The sequence below is a fragment of the Dendrobates tinctorius genome, unplaced genomic scaffold (genome assembly GCF_039654945.1).
Source record: "Dendrobates tinctorius isolate UK_male_01 unplaced genomic scaffold, ASM3965494v1 ptg000058l, whole genome shotgun sequence".
Classification (NCBI taxonomy): domain Eukaryota; kingdom Metazoa; phylum Chordata; class Amphibia; order Anura; family Dendrobatidae; genus Dendrobates; species Dendrobates tinctorius.
Window position 1 is genome coordinate 23097136 of NW_027361726.1, and position 27127 is coordinate 23124262.

At 46.3% G+C, this 27127-nt stretch overlaps 2 protein-coding genes across 6 annotated transcripts in view; one reads left to right on the plus strand and one right to left on the minus strand.

The window, feature by feature from the left end:
• Positions 1 to 27127, plus strand: part of CCDC88C (coiled-coil domain containing 88C) — a 142059-nt gene that overhangs the window by 92935 nt on the left and 21997 nt on the right. For 3 of the 4 annotated variants that reach the window (XM_073578163.1, XM_073578164.1, XM_073578162.1), the window contains exons 25-28: positions 20899 to 21131; positions 23879 to 24067; positions 24385 to 24453; positions 24971 to 25024. In XM_073578163.1, coding sequence (XP_073434264.1) covers positions 20899 to 21131; positions 23879 to 24067; positions 24385 to 24453; positions 24971 to 25024 — 545 coding nt within the window. Of the gene's footprint in view, positions 1 to 20898; positions 21132 to 21839; positions 23258 to 23878; positions 24068 to 24384; positions 24454 to 24970; positions 25025 to 27127 lie in introns of those variants that run through there. The other variant, XM_073578165.1, reaches the window with a different exon arrangement.
• DGLUCY (D-glutamate cyclase) overlaps positions 23701 to 27127 on the minus strand; it is a 227913-nt gene continuing 224486 nt past the window's right edge. For both annotated transcript variants that reach the window (XM_073578169.1, XM_073578168.1), the window contains exon 14: positions 23701 to 24290. The gene's annotated coding sequence lies outside the window, so the exon portion shown is untranslated. The remainder of the gene's footprint in view (positions 24291 to 27127) is intronic.

A 27127-nucleotide genomic window follows, 5' to 3' on the forward strand; every position in this document is an offset into this window, starting at 1 on the left:
ATATTTTTATATGATTTTTGTGTGTGTATATAACTATTTGTTTTTTTGTTTTTTTTTTGTATGTTAATTTGCGATTTGTGGTAATGTCATTTCCTTGTTACTGCATAAATAATCCTATTTCTTGTTTGTTCCACTTTTGACAAAAGCCTGGGATGGGCTGAAATGTAGGATTGTTTAGATTTCACTGGATTAAATAAGCAATTATTGTACACGTGAGTGCTGGGATTTCTTTCCATTTTGCGGTTTCTCTCCACGTGCACCACGACCACACGGAATGTCCACTAGTTTCTTATTATTTTGGGTTCTCTATTGTTCTCTAAAGTCTGTGCCATTACGTGAATGTAATTGTAATTTGTCCATATGCAGCAGAACTGTAAGTGTGATCGCTGATGGCATCTTTATCCATTGGGGCTGTATTATGTACTGGTGACAGTATGGTAGAATTCGGTGTTGACTGAATGACTGTATTCTGTAGATAGTGACTAGTGTTTACATTGTATATTTTTTTAATGCAAAGTAGATATTTTGTATTTGCATTCAATGATATAGGCACAGAATGGCGGTATTAGATGTGCACAGAGTGGGGCTACATCTAGACCCTGCGTAATGTTATTGGTGTATAGTTCCATGCTAGTGTGTACTGTTATTGCTGCAGATCCACATGTGACATGCTTTATGCTGAATTTGCTGTGGATCTTTGTATTGACAATTTTCCTGATTTCTTCTCTGCACTGAAGGCCGATTTTTGGCTGCTGATTGTTTTGTGCAGCATGTGCCTGAGAATCTGTAAACTATCATCTACTCTGCTGCTACTTTACTGAGCTGCAAATGCGCTGACCGCAAATCGGGACCAAAAAGTGACGCGCGTTGTATTATTGTAGTTAAAGACAGAAATTACTTTTGTGTATTTCTGCTTTATTTCTTATTCAAAATTTTTATTGTTTTATAATACAATACACAACTAAAACAAACATATCAACAGGTTCAAATGAACACACGATGTGGCTTAGTAACTACTAAAATAAGAGAATTGTTTAGTTACAAGAAAACAAGACTCCATACGGTATCAACAGTAGTTTGCAAAAGACAATTGACAACCTGTTAAACTAAAAAAACAAGAAGAAGAGAAAAGAGAAGCAATGTTTATAAGGACCATGAGGACAAATGACTAAGGCAGATGGAGTATGAACTATGATACCGGCATATCAAATATCACAAAAGGATAAGGTATCTATTATCTTAGCATATTTTGGTACATCGATGAGTATAAGGACGACTCCCAATTAAACCATTTTGCAGCCACTTTGTTAGCTGCCTCTTGTGTATGGGCTATCAAGGATTTAATCCGGTGAACTCTAGCCACCTCCCCAGACCATTCCTCTAGCGAAGGCGGGTCTAAGGACTTCCAGTGTCGTGGATTTACCACCTTAGCAGCCTGAAGAAGGTACCTCAATAACGATTTCTTAAAAGCATTCTTGGGCATGGGAAACATAAATAGTAGAATTGCTTCCGGGCTTTTAGGGATTGACATCACTGTCATTTCGTTAATTGCTTTAAGAACACCTTCCCAGAAGGCCGCCAAGGCCGGGCACGCCCACCATATATGCAACATCGAACCCACATGGCCCCCACATCGCCAGCACAAGTTGGATACTCCCGGGAACCATTTATGTAAGACCGAAAAAACACGATACCATATAGATACTATTTTATAACTAGTTTCCTGAGCTTTAGTGTCAACTTAGATTTATGAGAGAGATGGAAACATTTATACCATTGTTATCTTGTAAAGGTTTGATGAAGCTCCCTTTCCCATGCCTTACAATAAGGAGGAAGCATATCCGGATCACTATTTAATAGAAGCTTATAGATATTGGAGATTGCATGCGCAGGATTAGTGGGAGCCATAAGATGCTCCATACAAAAAATAAGCCCCATATAATGCTGCACAAATGTTACTAATGGCCCCATAAGATGCTTCCTAGAATAATATGCCCCATAAAGGTTATGGCCCCATAAAATGCTCCATAGAATAGGCCCCATATGCTGCCCCCCATAAGATGCTCCATAGATTATGCCCCCATTTCTGAATCGTTATAGCAACTCTTTTTGAGCGAGTTTAAGGGTTACGAAAAAAATGCCAAAATGTGTAATATTTGTGTCTAATTGTAGGAGCATGGTTTGTGGTTAAAGTATGTCTCCTGGAAACATACAATATGTACCTTTTTGTTGTGAAAATGGTGAAGGTTTTGCACATGTTTTTCGGGCGTGTTAAATCCTTTCACATTCATAGAAGCTATATTTAGGTCCGCCATTCATAACCAATATGAAATTTTTCGTCTATAGATATCGTGTAAGATGGCCGAGCTGCCTGGTCCTCATGGTCAAAGAGATAAAGTGTGGGAAAGGTTAGGGAAGAAAAAAATCTTAACCAAAGAAATAACAAACACAAGCAGAGGAAAAGCCTCTGCAGAAAAGTCTATATAGGAAACAGTCCAAATTGGGAGTGTGCGAGCCCGCATTGGGCACGTCAGAGGCTCCCTCCTTAAGTCAGTCGCTACAAAAATGTGATAGAAAATCGGGGGGCCCGTGGCATGGACGGCATGTAGGGCAGACTGCAAAGTGTGAGTTCCTGCAGATTATCCTATGTTTATCCTGCCACCGGTGATATTTGCTATCTCTGACCCCTCTGCTCTTTCACCCAAATCCTCCTGTACAAAGAGATTATCTGGAGAATAAATGTGGCTTCTTCCCAAAGCAGGAGGACTGATATGGACTCAGCAAGGGGTAAAGGGCCTGTCACACTAAGCGATATCTCTAGCAATATCGCTATAACTTGTGATGTTATAGCGATATTGCTAGCGATATTGCTGTGTCTGATACTTACCTACGACCGGCTCCCCCGCTGGTTATCGCTGATCGCGCAAGAACGTCCTGGACTGTTTCTCGTCGTCAGCTTCCTGCGGCGCTTCCTGTGGAGAGATGAGCGTGGAGCCGGGCAGGAGGACGCAGGATCGCCTAGTGTGACAGGTAAGTAGCGACCCCCGACCCCAGCGATGTCGCTGGTGAGATCTGCCTGTGTGGCAGCTCACTAGCGACCACTTAGCGATGCACCAGCAATCCTGACAGCGTCATATCGCTGGTCGGGATCGCTGGTGCATCGCTAAGTGTGACAGTACCCTAAGAGAGGGCAATCTAAGATGGCGACTATACACTGCTCTCCTGCAAACAGGAATTCAGATGCACGTGCTAAACTTGAGAAGTTTGCCAGAGTCACTCTTCATAAACACCCTGATGGAGAGGAGAAGCAGCATTCATTGTCTGCAGAGACTGAGAGTACAAAGATCCCTGTTAGCTCCACAAAGCAGGCTGATGAGACCAGCAGGAAGGATGGAGAGGCTGAGAAAGACAGTTCACAGGTTAACTCCTCGATGTCTGAACCCACGCCAAGTGAGATACTAGCAGCAATCAATGCCTGTAATTCCACTCTGAAGGATGTAACCACTCAGATGGCAGAGATGAAAGCGGACATATCCTGTATAAAGCATGATCTACACACAGGGAATGAGAGAGTGGGTGAGTTGGAGAGGCGAGTGGGCATAACTGAAGATAAATTGACCCCTGTGACTCGAGACTTGGGTAGAGCTATCCACAATATATCTCCATTGATCAGCAAAGTTGATCATTTGGAAAATCGCTCTTGCAGAAGCAACCTGCGACTGGTGGGGATCCCGGGGAGAGCGGAAGGCCGAAATCCGTCTGCCTTTCTGGAGATGTGGCTGACAGGTGCCATGGGAAAGGACATTCTCTCCCCGTTTTTTTCCATAGAGAGGGCTCATAGGGTCCCGGCTCGGCCTCCCCCACATGGGACACCCCCACAGCCAATTCTCCTGAAACTCCTGCAATACAAAGATAGAGACTCCATCCTCAGCCGGGCTAGAGAACTTCAGGAACTCACCATTGATGGCAATAGGGTTTCTATATATCCAGACATTTCCTTGGAGGTGCAGAAAAAGAGGGCGCAATTTCTAGATATCAAGAAACGTCTGAGGAATATCCAAATTCCCTATGCTATGTTCTAACCAGCCAAGCTACGTGTGGTGGCCAAGGGGACTACTCATTTTTTTCTCTTCGCCACGACAGCACCCACTGAGAGAGGGGATCCGCCCCTAGGAACAGGAAACCTACAGAGAGATAAATGGGGCGGTCCCCCTCACTCCCTCAGTTTGGTTTCCTGTTCCTAGAAGGAACCGACAGAGAAGAGGATTCCTGGCCTGGTAGCCGCCCGTGGCATTATATGAGCAACGGGGGCCCCAGAGCTGGAAGCAGCGACGGGCAGATCCAAGACTGGGACCCCCCATCAGCTGGTAATGCGGGTGAGGCCTTGGCGAAGAGTGCCTAGCTCACCTAGGGGTGCATTGGAGCAGCACCTGAGAATTTCCCCTGCAGGGGATACCGCATTACTGAGCGCGGCACAGCGTCGGGAAACCCCCCCCCCTTTTTACATCCGAGATGGCGAGGCCCGGGAAGGAAAGGAATCCCTGAGCTCGCACAGGACGCGGTAGGTGCCGGGAGCGCTGAAGGGGAGAATCGACATACCTGATGGTATTCAGCGGTATGTCGCTCCGGCGGTGTCGGGGCAGTGGTCGGGAGACGCGTGGCGGCCAGAGGAGGAGATAGCTGGCGCCATTTTACAGAGACCAGGTGGCCCGGAAGTGGAGGAGGAACTTCCGGGGCAGGAGGAAACATTGCGGGATCGCCGGGCGCGACCGCGCATGCGCAGGAAGAAGGAAAATAAAAATCCAAAAAAAGGGGGAGAGAAAGTGAAACCGGGAAGCTGCATAAAAGCATCGGCCAGAGGCACACCGGTGCGCAGCCATGTCGTCAGCAAACGACCCGGTTTTGCTCTATGAAGTACAGCCAGGAGAATCCTCTCAGAGTGGTACTAGGAAAAGTGGCAGCACAAGAGGTGATAGCACTAGAAGAAGCAGCAGCTCCAGGAGAGAGACTAGTGGACGCTCTAGGCAGAGCGAAGCCTCGGAGAAAAAGCGGAAGAAGGCATCTCGCTCCTCGCCTCAGCCTGAGTCTCGAACCCCGCAGCCAGTATTAAGCTGACGAAATTCACGGGTGAGTGTTTTGGAGTCAAGCTCCTAGCTGATGGCGTTCTGTTTTTGTCTGTTTATATACCCTCAGGCCAAAAGAACGGAGAAAAATGAACACAGGGAATGTGCCTTATGCTCCCAACCCCTCCTGGATAGTCACCCTAAGCGGTTATGTCAGACCTGTATTGAGCAGACCCTGCGGGAGGCGTCTTCGGGTAGAAAGGAGGATATCCGTACAATAATCAGAGAAGAGCTGCTGGCCTTAGGCAGTTCTAGTAGTCAAGGTGGACAGACCTCCGTTAGGGGGATAATGTCACCGGCGTCTGGGTCGTCTTCAGAAGCTGGGGAACTGGACTCAGATAGGTCTCAGGAATATCCAACCTCAGAAGAGGAAGAGCAGACTTGCTTCCCCACAGACAGTGTGAATAATTTGGTCAAATCTGTGCGGAATACCATGGGGCTATCCGATATTAAAGAGCCTAAAACCCCGCAGGAAATAATGTTCGCTGGTATCTCCCAAAAGAAAGTCAGGGCCTTCCCCATAGTACCAGCAATAAAGGAGCTGGTAAAAAAGGAATGGGAAAGACAGGGGCAAAGAACCTTTTATCCCCTTAGCTTCCAAACGGAAATACCTGTTTGACGATGACGTTTTGGCATCTTGGTCAAGAGCCCCCAAGATGGATGCGGCAGTGGCTTCAATCTCCCGCCGGTCCTCCTTGCCAGTAGAGGACGCAGGTACATTGTCTGACCCATTAGACCGCAAAGCAGATACTTTCCTCAAGCGGTCCTGGGAGGCATGCACAGGGGCCTTCAAACCGGCTATAGCGGCCACGTGCACGGCAAGGTCCATGATAGTATGGTTGGATGAATTGGAGGAGAAAATAAAAAGCGGAGCATCCAGAGACAGGCTTCATTCCTCTATCCCCCTGATTAAGGGTGCAGCCACCTTCTTAGCTGACTCCCTCCATCTATCTGCCAGAGCGGCAGGATTAATCAACGTAGCCCGACGGGCCTTATGGTTGAAGGGGTGGAGAGACGATGTGCAGACAAAAGCTAAACTCTGCATTATGCCCTGTCAGGGTAAGTACCTCTTTGGCACACAGTTGGACGAGATCCTGACGAAAGCGGGTGAGAGGAAAAAAGGATTCCCTAATCTATGGAGAGCCTTCAGGAAGCCTCCATTTGAGAAAAAGAAAGATTTCAAACCGTGTTGGGGTAATAAAGATCCCAAGCAGAGAGGCAGCCTATTTGGGAAACGTCCCTTCAGGTCGGGGGACAGGTTCCGGTAGAGATAAATCACCGGTAGGTGGCAGGCTACTAAAATACAGCCACCAATGGAAAAAAAATAACATCAAACTCCTGGGCCATTAATATTGTATCATCAGGCCTAAGGCTAGAATTTGTTCGGTACCCACCGAACTCCTTCCCATTGACTTCCTTGAAGTCCCCAATGCAGCAGGAAGCTTTGGAAATAGAGATAACAGGGCTCTTGTCTAAGCATGTACTGGTAGAAGTGCCAAGAGATGAATGGGGAATGGGATTCTATTCTCCCGTTTCTAGTCCCTAAGCCGGATGGTTCCTTTAGAACGATAATTAATTTGAAAAAGCTTAATACATTTCTGAGACTGCGGTCCTTTAAGATGGAATCAATACGTTCGGCAATAAAACTCTTGTTTCCTAGGTGCTATATGGCAGTATTGGACCTGAAGGATGCCTATTACCATCTCCCTATATGCAGAGAGCACCAAAAATTCCTACGAGTGGCGGTCTCTTTAGAGGGCCGGATACAACATTTCCACTTCACGGCGATGCCGTTCGGGTTATCCATGGCACCCCGCGTTTTTGCCAAGCTAATGCTAGAGGTGATGTTGTATTTAAGGCTAAATGACACCTTAATAGTTCCGTACTTGGACGACCTGCTCATAGTAGGAAATTCGGTTTCCCAATGCGAAAGTAGGATAGCTGACATTATCTCATCCCTACAGAAACTAGGCTGGCTGGTCAGCTGGGAAAAGTCCAGACTGCAACCGGTAACCTGTCAGACGTTCCTGGGCCTTCAGATAGACTCTGTAAGTCAAAAATGTTTTTTGCCAGAAACAAAAATACATGGTATAATTAACAAGGTACGGATGGCGGGTGATAAGAACACGATGTCCTTGAGAGAAGGCATGTCCTTGTTGGGGTCCCTAATATCATGCATTCCGGCAGTGCAGTAGGCCCAATTCCACTCCAGAAAATTGCAATGGGCCATTTTACGAGAAACAGGCTGCAGGGGCGGTTGTCCCTATCACCAGAAGTAATCAGCTCCTTGAAGTGGTGGTTGAACCCAATCTAACAGGAAGGGTTCCATGGTGGATTGTCTCCCCTAAAATAGTCACCACAGAAGCTAGCCCCTTGGGGTGGGGGGCCCATCTAGAAGACATGGTGCAGGGTCAGTGGTCCGAACTCTAAGCCGGAGAGCTTGTCTAATTTGAAGGAGCTAACAGCGATATATCATGCTATATCTAAATTTCTCCTGCAGCTAAAAGGTAACCACACGAGAATCCAAACAGACAACATCACCTCAGTGGCATACATTAACCGGCAAGGAGGTACGCGATCAGGACCACTCATGTCTATCGCGGAGAGAATTCTAGAGATGGCCGAATTACACCTCCACTCCTTATCCGCTATCCACATCAGAAGAGTGGACAACTCCAGAGCGGACTATCTCAGCCGGCACATCTTCGAGATGATAGAGGCCAGATGGGGCAGACCAGACATAGATCTGTTCGTGACAAGAGCCAACAGACGCGTAGAAAGGTTCGCTTCCCTATACAGAGAGGACATTCCAGACGTCCTCGATGCCCTTCAAACACCCTGGACATTCCGACAGGCCTATGCCTTCCCTCCAATGGTATTGTTACCAACAGTGGTCAGGAAAATAAGGGAGGAAGGGGCGAAGGTCATACTAATAGCCCCATTTTGGCCTAAGAGGCTGTGGTTTTCATGGTTGAGAGCAATGTCGATAGCTGAACCATGGATTCTCCCACTACATCAGGACCTTCTTTCTCAGGGACCCTACCACCATCCCTGAGTCAAATCCTTGCACCTAGCGGCATGGAATTTGAAAGGGGGTTATTGAAATTGAGAGGGTTCTCAAATAATCTTATAAACACGCTACTACAGATTAGGAAAGAATCCACAACGAAAATTTATGTGAAAGTATGGAAGAAATTTTTAGCTTTTCACACTGCAAATTTTTCCAGAGAAGTGCCCATTGGAGCTATTCTAGAATTCCTGCAGAAGGGCCGAGAGTTGAAACTCTCAGTTAACACCCTAAAAGTCCACGTATCGGCTCTAGGAGCCTTATATAACCACAATGTGGCAGGCAATAAATGGGTGGCTAGGTTTATTTCAGCTTGTCAGCGAGCAAATCCAGTCCACATCCCTCCGCTACCAACGTGGAACCTTAGATGCCTTCACTCAGGCCCCGTTCGAGCCTATGCACCTAGAATCATTAAAATGCCTTTCATTGAAAACTGCTCTACTAGTAGCCCTAGTCTCGGCAAGAAGAGTAGGTGATCTCCAAGCACTGTGGGTAGATCCACCATTCCTGTCAGTAAGCCAGTACAGGTTAGTATTGAAAACAGACCCGTCTTATCTTCCCAAGCGTGCTACTAGATTTCATAGATCCCAAGAGGTCTGCCTCCCCTCCTTCTATGAGAACCCGGTAACGCCAGAAGAGGTTAAATTTCACACATTAGATATGAGAAGAGCAGTCCTGACCTACCTAGATAGAACCAGTCCCTGGAGGCAGAGTAGGGCTCTTTTTGTCTCCTTCCAGGGTAACAAGAATGGGTCTAAGGTTACGAAAACACACTGTCCAGGTGGATCAGAGATGAGATCACTATGGCGTATTCGGCAAATGGAGAAGACCCTCCACAGGGTATAAAGGCGCACTCTACTCGAGCCAGATCATCCTCCTGGGCAGAGAGGGCAGACGTCCCAATTGAGCTAATATGTAAGGCTGCAACTTGGTGGTCTTCATCTACGTTTCATAGCCACTATAGACTAGATTTATCCTCCGAGGATTTGGCCTTCGGTAGATCGGTCTTTAACACAGTGTGCCCTCCCAAGTGACTATCTCTGAAAGTCTCTTAGTGGGTGCTGTCGTGGCGAACAGAGAAAAACGGATTACTTACCGGTAATACTCTTTTGTAGAGTCCACGACAGCACCCTTTCACTTCCCTCCCTTAATTTAGAAACTTACACGTGGTTCTCCTTGGTGGCGGAAAACAAGATTTGGAAGTAAAAATATAGTTTTGTATAGCAAACGTATAAATATGTATAGATGTGAATCATTTACCTAGCAAATTGACTAAAACATGTATGGCGGTTCCTCTTTGTTCTCTGTAATCCAAACTGAGGGAGCAGGGGGACCGCCCCATTTATCTTTCTGTAGGTTTCCTGTTCCTAGGGGCGGATCCCCTCTTTCAGTGGGTGCTGTCGTGGACTCTACAAAAGAGTATTACCGGTAAGTAATCCGGTTTTTTGACTCTCCAAAAACCGCCCTGGACTGGCTTGATGATAACGAGAAAGACTTATGGAGGAGCATACATTGACACCAGCACTTTCTGGCAATTTCCACAGCATCTGTTGCTAAGCTGGTGGCTCTCATATCCACTTGCACTTGGATATCCACTTGGATTTTTTCATCCTTGCAGCTGTGGCTCTGGATGATATGCGGGATAGCCTTAAATTGTTTGTCCTACCACACCAAAACTTGCGCAGATTTTTGGTTGACTTGAACTTGAGGAGGGGCTGAGTGCCATCTAGTCCCACCGGATGGCGGGTCTCCCTGTGTGGAAATTTTTGTATCTGCCTATGTGCATGACACACTGCCTTAACTGTAGTGTTGGCCTAGTTTTCTTAAAGATCCCTAATCTCTCTTCTAGAGAGAAATGTTTTGTTGTGTAGATATTGTTTGGGTTTATGTGTGGGGGTTTCAGTATGAAACAGATGCTCCCTAGGGGGCCCAGGTTTCAGTCATATTATGCAGGCATAGTCAACTTAGATAATTTGGATATTGTGGTAAACAATTCTATAAATATATATTTGGTATATATTTCTTATGCAATTGAGGTGCTCCCTTTTATGGGTTTGACTTTTTCTTGCTCTATTACAATTATATAAATATGATATGGCTCAAAACGTGAACCTATTGGCCTGGAATGTAAGAGGGTTGGGGAACGCCAATAAAAGGTATGCAGTTTTTTCATCCCTCCGTAAATATCACCCAGCTATTGTTTGCTTGACAAACACATTTAGTCAGGGACAATTTCCAGACACTTAGAAACCCCTGGGTGGCTGCGTCATTCCACTCAGTGTATTTCACGTATGCTCGAGGGGTTAGCCTTCTAATTCATCGCTCCATCCCGTTTGTGTGTGACAACTCTTCTATTGATGCAGATGGAAGATATGTTTGTCTGGTCTGCTCTGTTTATGGCATTCATATGATATTGGTTGCCCTGTACATCCCACCCCCCTACTCTGGTGAAGTTCTTAGGAAAATATCTCTTTTTATTAGCAAAAACCCTCCTGCCCCAGTCCTAATGTTGGGGGACTTTAACAACTACCTCCATCCCTTCTGGGACAAATTCCACTCAGGTAATATATCAGAGCTCTCTCCCCCCCCCCCCCCCCCCCCCCGAAAATGGCTGCTGCACTTACTGAGTTGGGTCTTCATGATATTTGGCAGTTAAAAAATACTAAACTTAAAGTCTATTCCTGTTACTCCTCATTCCACCACACATTGTCAAGAATTGACTTTGCGATAGGTTCTGATTCCATGCTGACTCTGGTGGCCGAGGTCGAATACTTAACAAGAAGTGTTTCGGACCACTCATCCATTAGAGTGCAGATGAGATGGGGAGCTGACGGAGCGAGGAGTTGGGCCCCATGGCGGCTAAACCCAAATTGGCTTCTTGTGATTAATGGGAATACTATAGAAGTGTGTGTTAAGGAATATCTACATCATAATATTGACACCACCCCGCTAAACATTGTCTGGGATGCTCTTAAGGCTTTTTGTAGAGGGGTTCTTTCAAAAGAAATTTACCAATTTAAGTCCAAATCCAGAAGGTTGACATCCTTCCTCCGTGAAGAGGTAGATAAATATGAACTTGAATTTACTACTACACCATCAGACTCCAGTAGGAGGCAGTGGGAAGAGGCTCAGAAAGTATACTCGGACCATTTACTTGACAAAGCTGAGCATAAACGTTTTTTCTATAAGTAGAAGTCCTTTGAGGCGGGAGAAAGTACGGGCACACCTATTGGCTTCTGTTATTAACCCCTTCATGACCCAGGCTATTTTGACCTTAATGACCTGGCCATTTTTTGCAATTCTGACCAGTGTCCCTTTATGAGGTAATAACTCAGGAATGCTTCAACGCATCCTAGCGATTCTGAGATTGTTTTTTTCGTGACATATTGGGCTTCATGTTAGTGGTAAATTAAGGTCGATAATTTTTGCGTTTGTTTGTGAAAAAAACGGAAAATTGGCAAAAATTTCGCAATTTTCAAATTTTGAATTTTTATTCTGTTAAACCAGAGAAGTATGTGACACAAAATAGTTACTAAATAACATTTCCCACATGTCTACTTTACTTCAGCACAATTTTGGAAACAAAAATTTTTTTGGTTAGGAAGTTATAAGGGTTAAAAGTTGACCAGCGATTTCTAATTTTTACAACAAAATGTACAAAACCATTTTTTTTTAGGGACCACCTCACATTTGAAGTCACTTTGAGGGGTCTATATGGCAGAAAATACCCAAAAGTGACACCATTCTAAAAACTGCACCCCTCAAGGTGCTCAAAACTACATTCAAGAAGATTAACCCTTCAGGTGCTTCACAGGAACTAAAGCAACGTGGAAGGAAATAATGGACATTTTAATTTTTCCAACAAAAATTTTCTTTTAGCATCAATTTTTTCATTTTCCCGTGAGTAACAGGATAAAATAGATCCTAAAATTTGTTGGGCAATTTCTCCTGAGTACCACGATACCTCATATGTGGTCATAAACCACTGTTTGGGTGCACGGCAGGGCTCAGAAGGGAAGGAGCGCCATTTGACTTTTTGAATGGAAAATATGCTGGAATATTTAGTGGTTGCCATGTTGTTTTTTGGAGAGCCCCTGCGTGCCTGAACATTGAAGCTCCCCCACAAATGACCCCATTTTGGAAACTAGACCCTCCAAGGAACTTATATAGATGCATAATGAGCAATTTGAACCCCCAGGTGATCCGTAAAAAGAAAGTGTTTTTTTCACAAAAATGTTCTTTTGTTCTTTTAGCCTCAGTTTTTTAATTTTCACATGGGCAATAGGATAAACTGGATCCTAAAATTTGTTGGGCAATTTCTCCAGAGTACACAGATTCCTCATATGTGGTCATAAACCACTGTTTGGGCACACGGCAGGGCCCTGAAGAGAAGGAGCGCCATTTCACTTTTTGAATTGAAAATTAGCTCCAATCGTTAGCGGACACCATGTCGTGTTTGGAGAGCCCCTGTGTGCCTAAACTTTGGAGCTCCCCCACAAATGACTCCATTTTGGAAACTAGACCCCCTAAGGAGCTTATCTAGATGTGTGGTGAGCACTCTGAACCCCCAAGTGCTTCACAGAAGCTTCCCTCAAAAAATGATATTTAGCCCACTTTTTTATTTTCACAAGGCTAATAAGATAAATTGGACCCCAAAAGTTGTTGTCCAGTTTGTCCTGAGTACGCTGGTACCCCATAAGTGGGGGGAGACCACTGTTTGGGTACACGTTGGGGCTCGGAAGGGAAGTAGTGACGTTTTGAAATGTCGACTTGATGGAATGGTCTGCGGGCGTCATGTTACGTTTGCAGAGCCCCTGATGTACCTAAACAGTGGAAACCCCCCACAAATGACCCCATTTTGGAAATTAGACCACCCAAGGAACTAATCTAGATGTGTGGTGAGCACGTTGAAACCCCAAGTGCTGCACAGAAGTTTATAACGTAGAGCCGTGAAAATAAAAAATAATTTTTTCTCCACAAAAATTACTTTTTTAGCCCCCAATTTTTAATTTTCCCAAGGGTAACAGGAGAAATTAGACCCCCAAAGTTGTTGTGCAATTTTTCCTGAGTACACGGATACCCCATATGTGGGGGTAAACCACTGCTTGGGCACATGTCGGGGCTCGGAATGGAGGCAGCACTGTTCGACTTTTTGAATGCAAAATTGGCTGGAATAAATGGTGGCGCCATGTCGTGTTTGGAGACCCCCTGATATGCCTAAACAGTGGAAACCCCTCAATTCTAACTCCAATCCTAACCCCAACACACTCCTAACCCTAATCGCAACCCTAATAATAACCTTAACCACACCCCTAACCCTAATCCCAACCCTAATCATAACCACAACACATCCCTAACCCTAATCCCAACTCTAACCGTAATCACAAACCTAACCCTAATCCCAACCCCAACCCACCCCTAACCCAAATCTTAACCCTAATCTTAACCCTAGCCCTAACTCTAGCCCTAGCCCTATTTCTAACCCTCACTGAAAAATAAAAATATTTTATTATTTGTCCCTATGGGGGGTGATAGGGGGGGGCGGTGATTTACTTTTTTTTTTATTTTGATCACTGTGAGAGTTTATCACAGTGATCAAAATAAAAAAAAAATGAATCTGCCGCCGGGAAATGGCGGCGCCCATGGACCGGGACGGCGGGACACCGGGACGGCCATGGGGGGGGGTTAGTGAGTATCATGGGGGGGATCGGAAGTTGGGGGGGAGCGGAGGGAAGGGGGAGGAGGGCAGATTGTGACAGCGGCGGCCGATCGGCGCCATCAGTCGGGGGGGTGTTAACTTAGTGTCTCCAGCCATGTCCGATGCTACTTCAGCATCGACCATGGCTGGATTGTAGTAGTTCATCAAATTTAATTGATGAAATATTACTATCGCTCTGATTGGCTGTTTCACTTTCAACAGGTCGTGTCACAGGTCGGGAAGGGGTTAAGGCACAGGAGGGCTTGGCCCATATATCGAGCTTACATAATACAGAGGGGGTAACTATCACAGATAATAAGGACATCTTAGCAGAGTTTAAAAAGTACTATTCTGAACTGTATGCTTCTAGGGCCCCGCCTTGCGAGGGAGAAATGGACACATCTGTCTAAGATAAAACATCCTAGACTTTCTAAGCAGGCAGTTGATGAGTTGGATAGGCCCCTGACGAATGAGGAGCTGGAGTATGCGCTTTCAGGGTTTCCGAATGAGAAGGCCCCAGGGTCGGACGGTATCCCTGGTGAATTTTACAAACGCTTCAGTAGTGTTTTACTGCCTCTGCTGCTAAAAGTCTTTCAATCTGCAAGTGATACGGGTCAGCTCCCTCCGTCCATGCTAGAGGCTATTATATTGGTCATCCTTAAGCAGGGTAAGGATCCCCTCCTTCCTGAATCTTACAGGCCCATTTCTCTACTCCAGACGGATGTTAAAATTCTTGCCAAAGTTCTCTCCGTCACACTGGCTAAGGTCATTGCTGGGCTCATTCATGAGGATCAGTCGGGGTTCATGCCGGGGAAGTCTACTGCCATTAATTTGCATTGGTTGTTTCTCAATATGCAGTTAAGTTCTCCTGAGGCAGTGCTATCGCTCGACGCAGCTAAGGCCTTTGATACGGTTGAGTGGAGTTATCTTTGGAAGATTTTAGAAAGAATGGGGTTTGACCCTAAGTTCTTGGCCCTCATTAAGCTACTCTATAATGGTCTGTCAGCTAGGATTAGGGTCAATGGTGAGTTGTCTGGGGTGGTGGCGATGGGGAGGGGAACAAGACAGGGATGTCCTCTGTCGCCCCTCCTATTTGCCATCGCTATTGAACCCTTAGCATGTATGATTAGGGCCTCTAAGGAAGTGCGGGGATTTAGGGTGGGGGACCTGGAGGAACGCATCTCGCTCTGTGCGGACGACATGCTTCTGTATCTGGGGGATGCCTCTTCCTCTATTAGACCAGTTATAGCTATCCTTGAGGAATTTGGTAAGTGGTCGGGCCTCCTTATAAATTGGAACAAATCGGTACTTATGCCTATAGACCCGTGTGTAGACACGCAGAGGTTAGAGGAAACCAATATTAAACTGGTAACGGAATTTAAGTATCTGGGGATCAATGTTACAGCTAAACCTGTTGACTATGTGCCTCTTAATCTGACACCTCTGTTAGATAGATTTGTAACTAAAATTGATGCATGCTGTAGACTTCCCCTATCAGTTGTTGGGAGAGGAAATCTCATCAAAATGGTTTTAATGCCCCAACTGCTCTATATACTTCACAACTCCCCGGTGTGGATCCCGGCATGTTGCTTTCAGAGGGCTCATAGGTTATTCAGACAATTACTTTGGAAAAAAAAAAAGCAGTCTCAAATCCGTCTGGAGTACCTACAATGAGAAAAAACAAATGGGGGGCTGGCTATCCCGACTACTATCTGGCGGCTCAGATTCAGCAACTGAAGGGTTGGGATCAGTGTGGTGCACTGGAGAAAAATGGGCGTCTGGACGCCCGGGGAGGGGGAGACAAATTATCTCAAGCTCCAACTCTGGCCATGATCTATAAGGTTTGGGATAGAGGAAAGCACCTGTTGGGTGGTTCTGATTGCTCTTTGTTTACACCATTGTGGCATAATCCTAGTCTTCTGGAATTTCAAACTTAAGAAGGGTGCTCTGATTAGGAGGCGAAGGGGGTGATGACGGTGGCACACATTCAGTCTAATAATACATTAAAGCAGTTTGAACAACTGCGCACTGAATTTGACATTCCCCATAAGTTTTTCTACAGATTTTTACAGCTCCAACATGCGTATGCAGCTCAAATCAAAACTAGAGATCTTAGTATAGACCCTAATCCCTTGACAATGTTGGTGGGGTGCTTGGGCTCCAGAAGAGGACTGTTTTCCTCCATCTATAGAATATTTCTCAATGCATTCCACGATAAGTACCCCCTTTGCACCAAAGCTAGATGGGAGGAGGATGTTGGCCAGCTCTCAGATGATCAATGGGACTATGTGTTGAGTTCAGTGCCCTGTGTTCTGCTATCTGAGGCCCAGAGATTATCGCAGGTGTATCTAATACATAGGAAATATAAAACGCCTGCGTTCCTGCACAAAATCGCGATAAGGAGTGACTCATGCTGCCCCCGATGTAGCCTACCTGATGCACCCCTTATGCATATGTTCTGGGAGTGTCCTCGGCTTGGACGGTTCTGGAATAATGTTCTGAATACGTTGGCAAGAGTTTATGGTACAAGATTGCTCCCTGATCCAAAGGTCTGTGTGCTGGGTATTATACCGGATATTCCTGTGGAAGACCCGCTGGCGATCGGTATAGCTAGAATTCTATATATAGCACGGAAAACTATTGCCTTGCACTGGAAGCAATCTGCACCCCCGACAGTGGAGGAGTTTATTAATAGAGTCAATAGTTCTATAAGGCTGGAAAAAGGAGTGTATATTAAAAGAAAAGCTATCGGAAAATTTGATAAAATCTGGAGCCCCTGGCTTAACACCCTGGGTTTGCCATCCCAAATTTTGCTGCTGGAGAATCTGTTCCCTATGCTTCGTTAATTATGGTACCCCTTGCTCCCTCTTGGTTCCATATGATCTCTTGCTTTATGAATAGGTTTCATGAATATGTCTATTGCTCATTTTGTACTATGTGCCTAACTGTTCATAGTTCTATGCTGTACAAGTCTTATCTTGTTTCATACTGTCCCCCTTAAAAATAGTTTGTTTGTTTTTTATGTGTGTTTCTCTCTTTTTTTTCTACTATACATTTATAGGTCACATTCTAAGGGACCCACGGTTATATTAGTTATAATTTGATAATGGGGGGGGGGGGGGGGGGGGTTGGGTTGTGTGTAAGAGGTATGTCTCAAATCTGTATGTTAAAACTGTGTGTGCCTTGTCTCAATTTTGTAAGTTAAATCTGTTTAAAAATAATAGAAAATCGGCGGTTTAAGGCTGAGTTCACACGTGGCGTTTTTTTCGCGTTTCCACGGCGGTTTTTACTGTGCGATTTTGCTGCGAAAACACGAAAAATAAGCATCCCATGCATTCCTATGGGATTCCGCAATGCTGTGCTAATGCTGCGGTTTTTACCGCTGCGGAATCGCTTCGCAGTAAAAAACGCAGCATGCTCATTAATTTTGCGGAATCGCGGCGATCCCGCACCCATAGGAATGCATTGTTCTGCTTACTTTCCGCATGTGGCTGTGCACACCATGCGAAAAGTAAGCAGAACATTTGTGGATGGTACCCACGGTCCGGAGGAGAGGAGACTGTCCTCCAGGCTTTGGGTACCATATCCCTGTAAAAAATAGATTTTAAAATAATGTCATCGCCTATGCAGCATCAATAGTAAAAGATAGAATGTAAAAAAAAAAAAAAAAAAAATAGTTATTCTCACCTTCCGACGTCCCGCGCAGCCTTCCCGCCTCTCTCCACGCTCCCAGTAAGCCTTTGCGAGCGATGACGTCCGTTCTCGCGGGATTGCGAAGTCTCGCTGTCATCGCGAATGACCGCGAGACGTCGTGATCCCACGAGAACAGACGTCATCGCGGTAATTGTCGCATAGGATTACTGGGACCGGGAGCGTGGAGAGAGGCGGGAAGGCTGCGTGGGACGTCGGAAGGTGAGAATATTTTTTTTTTATTTTTGACATTCTATCTTTTACTATTCATGCTGCATAGGCGGCGTCAATAGTAAAAAGTTGGTCAAACTCGTCAAACACTATGTTTGACGGGTGTGACCAACCTGTCAATCAGTTCTCCGCTAGCAATTCTGCAAGCTAATTACGCTTGCAAAATGCTAGTTTTTCTGCGGAAAAATCGCGGGAATTTAAAATGCGATTTTCCCGTGGAATGGAATTCCGGAATTCTCACGGTAATTTCCGCGAGAGTTCCGCTACGTGTGAACCCAGCCTAAACATGGTATGGGCACCATACGTCCAATTCAAACCTTCAGAGTCCAAAAGGTTCCTTGGAAATTAAAAGAAAAGGGGGTTTTGTATGTTATTTTACCGTGGACGATTCAAATTCAAGTAACGTTTCTTGAATCCTGATACCAGGAAGGAGGACCACGAGCACCTCGGCGCCCCTTTCCAGGCCTTGACAAAATGAAGAATTAGATGAATGTGTGGAAAGACCACTAGGTGTTCTTTCCTTGCCTCCAGAGCCAGCTGACTTAAATCCTAAAGTAGGCCAATGGGGTATAACAACCTTAGGCAAATCCAAGCTGGATATAAATGTTGGTAGATTTTCAGGTGAGCGCAAAACAAAATACTTTGACCCTCTTCGGACAGAGAGAGGGGGAAATCCCATCGAAAGGGAATCTCCTTTTTCCGCAGGACATCCAGCAAGGGTTTAAGTGCTGAGCGTTGTGCCATGGTATGGCGTGAGAAATCAGGCATAATTCTGATAGATTTGTCTTAGTATGTAAGATTGGCCTTCCTCCTTGCAGCTTGAAGAATGGATTCTTAAGGCTATGTGCACACGATGCATTTTTCCTGCGGATCCGCAGCTGATTTTACAGCGCAGAAACACTGCGGATCCGCAAAGTGATTTACAATGCAATGTAAATCAATGCAAAAAAAAAACGCTGTGCAGACGCTGCGGTTTTTGTGCGGTACAAAAAATGCAGCATGTCACTTCTTTTGTGCGGTTTTCCACCTGCTTCATTCTCCAAATCCGCAGGGGGAAAACCGCAGTGGAAAACCGCACAAAAACCGGAAGAAATCCGCAGGAAAAATGCAGGTCATTTGACCTGTGGATTTCTTGAAATCTGCGCGGAAAAATCCGCAGGACAAAAAAGTACATGTGCACTTAGCCTTAATGGCATAAAAGTCAACACGACAAATTATATCCCTGGGATGAGATTCATCTGGGCTTGGGGGGCACAGGGCTCTCTCTGTGTGCTCTATCAATTTCTATTGTGGTCCCTGGGGGACATCTGAGGAGGTTGTTGAAAATAGATAAAAGTACAAATGGGATATCTTTGGTACTGATTGACTCTAGTAATCCTCTGATTTCTCCTGTTTCTGTTTTCTAAGTCATCGAGGTTCTGTTGAAGTGAGTATAATTGCAGGGGCTGCTTGTGCACAGTGTCCTGTAAGACCTGTATAGCTGACACATTGAGTTTGGGTTATTACATCAACTCTAGCAGTATGAGATGAGAGATCTGACCTGAATTGTGCAAACTGATGTGTACATTCTGCCATCACTTGAGAAGTCAGGGCTGCAATGTCACTTTTAGTTGGGATTGTCTGGAGAAGAGCCCGGAGATCTGCTAAGGATGCAGGTCTGTCATCCCCATAGGTGTATTTGAGGGGTAGTGGCCTTTTTGTATGAGATTCGTTTGTGTTGTGGAGTTGTAGAGATCAGACTTAGGCTGGGGTCAAACTGCGTTATGGCAGTCCGTTAATGCTGCCATTGACCCCCATTGTGTGGCGCATCGCGACGCATGCAGTAAAGCGGCACTCGTTCGCGATGTGCCGTTATTCACTGACGGAGCCTCGGACGCGGGCTGCAGCATATTGCGTTATGCTATAGCGTTAACACAGCCCGTCAACGCTATGCGTTGAACGGGCTGTGTTAACGCTATGTGAACCTTGCCTTACACAAGGCTGATGTCCCGCTCACTGTGACCATGGTCACCAAGGTCTGAGAATCTTGTTGAACTGGTAAAATGTCCACAACATTTAAAGGAATAGTATTCAGGACCACCTCAGGTCTTTCTGCTGAAAGTGGTGATGTGTCCCCCCATGATGAGCCCATGAACCATCTTGATGGGGAAGCAGGACAAGTCTCATTTGGGAACTGCATCCACTGCTGCACCCCCCTTTCTCCTGAGATAAGCAAGCCTGATCCCTCAGTGGATATACTGTATAAGGGGAAGCTGTGGGGAGGGGAGCAGGAGGAGACTCCTGGTGTAGGGTGTTTTTTGGGCACAGCTAGATGTTATACCCATAACAGAAGTGGGGGTCCCCAATGACTGTGTTCCCCTGATATTGCTGTCCCAGAGTTATATGATTAAGGGAATTAATCCTCTACTCACCCTGCATCAAAGTTTGTTCCCTGTCCTTCTCACTGTGTGATCCAGCTCCCTCATTAACTGTTTCAGAGGGGGCACAGCAAGCAGCCAGTGGCTCTGACTCACCAGTGTCTCCTGCCCCCTGTGTGTGACACCCTGCAGTGCTGCTGCAGCGGCCATCTTGCAGTGGCACCTTGTCCTCCAGGCTCTGCTTAGCAGGGACTCCTGGAACCTCCCTGCCACATACAGTATCTCTCCGGGGACCTTCCTCTCTCCTCCCGGTTACCTGGTGGTCTGAAGCCTTGTCGTCGAGCTCTGGTGCAGAAACTGCACCCTGCGTGCGTGCGAGCGAGCACCTCCTGACTGCCTCTGTTCTGGGGGGATGATGGAGATGGTGCCTGGTCCGGTCTCTGTGCCCTGTTGAGTAAAGGCTCAATATCGCCCTGAGGGGGGGGATGCAGAACGGGTGCAGTACCGGGTCCTTGTCTTTTTAGTCCCTGATTTGCCCATGCTGAGGTACTGGAACCGATTGCTATGTGGTGGATGGTGGTTAGTAGCAGCAGAAAGCACGTCTACATTCGACCACGTCCAGCCACACTCTCCATTTCTGCTTTATTTCACCTATACCTATCCAGTGTCTGTTGCTCGAAGGGTCCAGCTTCCAGTTTACTGACTATTCTTATTGGGATTTTGTGTCTGCAGGAAGAACCACTGGTCCGGTGCTCGAGCTCTTGCCAAGCTCATCAAACCAAGAAAAGAGAGCTCCCGAGAGAGACCCAAGTCAGTGGGTGATGTCACCAACCAAACGGTGGAGAACGTGGAGAATGCTGCGTCGCCATCTTGTACGCGGCCCCTAAGAGTTCAGCAAGAGAACACGGATAACTGTTCTCAAGGGTCTGATGAGAGGGACGTGGCCAAGTCCTTCACCAGTAAAGGTGCGTTGTGTGCATGAGCGCTCGTAATGATTCCTGGTCAGAGCGATCTGGAATCTCCTCCAGTTCAGGGTGCGTCCTGACCTGTTTGCTGGTTTTCAGATCCAATCAACTTTTAGCCTTTTTCCAAATTTCAGACCATTGAGTGTAAAGTGTGAATCTGTAGATTTATATGGGGCAAATACATTCCAAAATCACTATTTAGCTAATCTGTAGAATTTCACCTTTTTTATTCCATTGACTGCAGCAGGTCCTTTTTTCCTACCTCTGCTTGCTCAGATTGTGGAATTATTACATATTAATCTCTCATTCACAGTAGAAAGTCAAGGGATGTTTTTGTTTGTGGCTTGGCTTTCAGTCATTTGCAGTCAGCAACTAGAATTATGGGTCAAGTCCAAATGTTAAAAATCTGTCCCAAAAGGAGACTTCAGGCACACTCTGATTTGTCCAATATTTGTGCAGTTTGTTGCTAACACTAGGTGGCAGTCTGTCTCCAGCTTCTAGAGTGGTGAAGTCACAGAAAATGCCACCTACTGGTAGCAACAGGCCGATGAGGACATTTAGGGAACTAAGGCTTTGTAGACTAGAAACTGGACCATAATCTAAGATGAATTTTATCTGTCTCCATCTATTCCACATTTATCTCTGTTTAACCCGTATAACTCTCACTTCTCTCCTGTCCTGCCTGGTGTCTTCTCTATCTATCCGTAGCCACTCCTCGCAAAAAGTTTCCATTTTTGAAAAGCAAGAGTCAAGAAAAGAAGGCGTCCCAGAGTCAGCGCCGTTTCTCGGAGCGCCTGCGGTTCTGGTCATCTGTAGATCTCTCACCCACTACCCATAAGAGCTCTGTCTCCCTCCCAGAGATCAGGGACTTTTGACGCTCTCTGTAGTCTCTTTCTGCAGTGCACCCCCATCCTTAATTTATTACTCGCCATATTTATACATTTACCTCAAGGACCAAAATCGATTCTCCGCACGTGATCTGTATTGTCTAAGTTGTATGTGTATCCAGAAGTAATTGTGTGAAGCTGATCAGACACCTCCCCCCTTCTTAAAACTGAAGTTTCACCCAATCATCACTCACCACAAAGTAACTGTCCTGGCAGCGTAAGTCTCAGCGTTTCCTGCAGCCATGATATTTTTGTCTGCAAGATGTTGCGCTGCTGTTTTACTGTCCGTCATCAAATGTGGTGCGGGGAAGTATCTTTTCATGATGTTAGAAGTACAGCAGAACTGTGCTTTTAATTACATTGAGTAGCTGCTGCAGAACTTCTTATGAGCCTACAATATTTTTGTAGCTATAGCTGGAAGTATCAAACTTTATAAGAAGAAATTAAAGTAATGCAGATATTGGCATTGTTTTAAGTAGTAACGTATACAATGTATATACTGTGATTGCCTTCTTAGCAATTGTCTCTATATGTACATTAACTGAAGTTACTGCTCCTCGCCTCCTTTTAATCTCTGCACTAACAGAGGATCAATCACTCCAGCAGTTGTCAAACTCCAACTCCCATCATTCCCTGAATCCTGTGTCAGCTCATTTTGGGAGTAGTAGTTTTGACAGCAGCTGAAGTAATGCCGGTTGCAGACTTCTCGTATTTAGCTACATAGATATTTCTCGTTGCAGATGACTTAGCCCTGATATAATGATCTAATGTAGCTGCGGCCTAGAGTGTGCAGTCGTTTTTGTATTATTTTGCGTGGAGGCTGCAGTACAAGACTGAGGAAACCTGAATAAAAACTAATTTCACTTTACGTATTTATATAGATATAGGGCAGATAGCATTGCAAACGTTAAATCCCCTATATATACACATATGTAGAAATGAATGAATACTTCCCTGGTCACTGTGGCTTCCCCTCCTGTCTAACCAGACCAGTGACCTCCATTGTCCAGACATTGTTCCGCATGTCCAGTTTCAGCTTTCTCTCCTCTAACCTTTCATTTGCGCTTTGCCTATTAACCCTCTGTTCACTGTGCGAGCACCTGAAATGGGTGCACTGTCTGACATGTGGAAGTGATCGTACAACACGTTGTCCTAAGGGGTTGGTTTCAAGTACTTATAGGGCGGGTTCACATTTGGTGATCTGGCCAACCACCCTGCAGTGGCTAGCGCTTGAATGTAATTTATATGATTTGTCGGGAGCAAGAACCCAGCAACTCAGTGTGTTATGTTTGAGGATTTGGGAAAGTAGTTCCCTATAGTCCGGGGGGGGGGGTCATGGGAGTGTAGCCTGTCAGATTGCTTGTTTTTTCCCACATGCCGTTGCCCGTGTTCTGTCCCTTATATCGTCTTCCCTATGTGAAGTAAATAACGCTATGCTTGAAATTTTTGTTGCTTTACTGACAGCTTAGTCTGGCGCAGCGCAGCACAGATCTGACCTTCCAGTACATTGTGGGAATGTTTCTGCGAAATGTGAATAGACACCACTGTAGATCTATTTCCTGCGTGCACATCCTCTATGGACATACTGGCGGCTGTAGACTTTGCCGTATCTCCCTTCTTTAGAATTGTAACACATGGTGGCTTATATTGTCCTGCAATTGGCTGACAGATACAATGAGAAGTTACAAATACATTAAAGAGAATTTTATTCCAATTGTTACATTGTCTAAATCTCTTGGATACATTTGTTTCCAGCACGATGCACTTATGTGTCAGTATCTGCTGCTGTGTGCTGCGTCAGGGCTCCTAGTATGCTGTATACCATCTGCTCACTAGATCGTGTGCTCTTTGGTTCTTCAGTCCTGGCTGATGTTGGTCACAGGCAGCATCGGAAGTCTTATCATGGCTGCAGCAGTGAGGAGATGGAGGTTTCGGAGCGGACTTCTCGCTCACGGAGGATAGAAGCCGGCTCCAGGACCTTATCCACATCTGCAATTCACTTGAGCCCGGCGACGAGTCTGAGGTCTCTGCAGCCAGGTAGACGGAAAGGTGAGTGTTGGAACAGCTCCTGTAGAGATAGTCTAGTGTGGATTAATAATGGGGAGGGTACTGTTGGGGTGGGGTTATGTGCAACACTCTCCTAAAGTTCAATGGTAATGGCTCCCCATTGACTCATCCATAATGCATACTGCTCTTGGCTTGGTGGTGGAGGGACCCCCATGCACATAAAGTCATATGCAAATCTCACTGAAATGTGTAGGGTTGAGGATTCCTGTTAAAAAAAAAAACAAAAAAAAACTTTTCACTTACGTTTTGGTGATTATTTTGGCTTTCTTTGTAAAATATTCTGACTTTTTGATATTTAGGTATCAATTCTGATGAGAACCTGTTTGAACAGTTTCCTGATAATGAGCGCAACCCTGGAGGCCTTTGTGGTAATGTAATTTTTTATGCTAATTTTTGTAGACTTATGGTTTCTGTAAAATAGTAAGTTGTTGCCGATTCTTGGTCTGGGTAATGACTTGGTGTTTGCTGCGATCTGCACTGATCCCGAGAGTCTGAATGTGTGCAGCTCCGCCTTCATTCATTGCAGATGGGACTGGTGGAGATAGCGGCGCACCACCTGTTCAACCTCCTCTACAGTCAAACTCGAGGGAACATTGTGGTTCCCATTAGTGACCAGTGTCAGACTTGATCCAAGCCCTCGCTGACCATCTTGGCCCCATTACTTTTGGGGACATGTTGCATCCAAATTTCTGATGATGACCAAAAAAATCTTGTTTGCAAAAAGCGGTCATGTTTACATGGAACGGCAGCAGAAAGTCACGGCTTGGTCTCAGGTTTCTGCCGTGGACTCAGTGTGGCTTCCTGATGTGGTTTCTGTGTCAAGAAGTTCATATGGCACAAGTTACTACTATCTTATCCTTATTAAAACTAAATTTTTCTTTCTAGTCCCTCGGCCCAACAGTAGCACTTCCACAGGCAGCTCCCCGCTGACGCTGAAAGGTGAGTGAACACTAATGACTCCTGAATTGCAAACTGTCCAGACTAGATTGAGTTGTAACAAGTCCAATCTTAATTAATGTGTGTATTGTAGCAGCTCCCTTGTGACTGGGATTTTCAGTTATCTGTGAACATCTGCAGTGATCTGCGCTGAGAATGTGACATCAGCAGCCTACTAATTGATGCTGTCAATGTTAACAAAAATCTCACCCTGATTCAAACGGCAATAGTGTGTCTGAAATCTGCATTTTTTTTTTTTTTTTTTACCTGCATTAGCATTAGATACTGCCTGTGGGAGCTACGCTGAGCCTAGTTCACAAATGTTTCTTTTCTCCTTCGCCTCATTGGGGGACACAGATACTGTGGGTGTATGCTTCTGCCGCTAGGAGGTTGACACTAATGTAAGTGAAAAAAAGAGGTTAGCTCCTCCTCCGCCGTGTACACCCTCGCCCCTATTGCGGGTGGAAATCAGTTTTATGCTTAGTGTCCTTTGGAGGCACACGTCTGGTTTGCTCCAGACTTTTTCTTTTCTTTTTAACTCTTTTTTTTCTATGAAGATGAGACAGGGGAGATGGACCCTATTGAAAGGGTCCGATCTCCCCAAACCATCAAAGAGCGAGCACGTGTTGAGTATCGCCTCCACGTACCCTCTCCCGCACCGTGGGACATATCTGGGCCGTTTTCCCCAGACTTTTATTTTTTTTCTTCTACTCTATGAAGATAAGACAGGGGCAACGGATCCTATTGAAAGGGTCCGATCTCCCCAAACCAACAACGGGCGAGCACGTGTGAGTGTCCCTCCACGTATCCTCTCCCGCGACGTGGGACATGATGCCGGACTTAGCCCTGACCACCCCTAGGTATTGACAACCATGGGCTGTACAGAGGCACAAGATTAGTCCATGCGGCCCCAACTGCTCCACCAATGCTTAGACTGCGGTGCTGCAAGGTGGCGGACGGTCCCTCTCCTCACCCCCTGAAGGGGTTAGATGGAGCTAGGGTGCCTGCACCGTCCTATGTTATCAAGGCCCCCTCACATACCTGCGCTCAGGCTGAAGAGGATCACCGGTGAGGAGAGGGTCTGGAGGGCTCCTGCGAAGATCTCAGGGCTGGAGCCCCCAGCCGGCGGAAGCCACCGACCACGCAAGGCTGAGGGTGGCTGGATCTGTCAGGCGGCGCCGCGCAGTTAGTGGTGCCATGTTTTTTGTGTACCGCGCCCCCCCTCCCGGTCGGGTAGGGGAAAAATTGAGGTCGTGGCTGCAGCCGGAGCTAGGCCGCGGCCGGAAGTCCCGCCCCTGGAGCCGTGCGTCACTTCCGGTGGCCCGCCCTGCACTGGATGACGGCGAAGAAACTTAGGCCCCGGCTTCGGAGCACGGCCAGGCTGCAGAACGGAAGCACAGCCCCTAGTGCGGTTTTACATGCTGGTCACTCCCACAGCTGGTGGTGCGCGATTTGAAGGAAGCAGCCAGGATGGGGGGGGCTCAGGACTGGGGTAAGTGCTGCCCGAGGGGCCACGCTACAGGGAAAACGAGGTGAGACCTCCTCCCCACATCCCCAGCAGCGCACAGATACAGTATGTCCGAAAAGGCAAAGACACTCACGTTCTTTTACGCTGCATGCATCTCTTGTCGGGCTGCGTTTCCGCGGGCGCAGAGCAAGCAATTATGCGAAGCCTGCAAATCCGAACGCGCCAAGGAGCCCTCCCTTGCGACCGCGACCAATGTGTCAAATCCCCTGTAGTGGGCCCGATCACTGTCACAGTCCATGGCGTCGCTTACGAGAGCAATAGAATCCCTTCAATCCCCAGATAGGGGCAGAGATGATGGCTCGCTGGCCTTAGAGGGAACCTCCACCTCACAAAAGCCTCCGGCCTGCAGGGGCCGCTCTCACTCCAGGCAGACCCGGAGGAAACTAATCCACATGGTGTCTTCCAGTCCATCCGATGCCTTGGCATCCGTAAGCTCTGCTTCTCGCTACCCGTCACCAGTGGTTGATAGCGAGCAGACCTCAGATTGCGACTCAGACGAGCCCCTTGACCTGGACACTCCAGAGTCACGTGAAACAGTGGACAGCCTCATAGAAGCCGTCAATCAGACCCTGGGGATT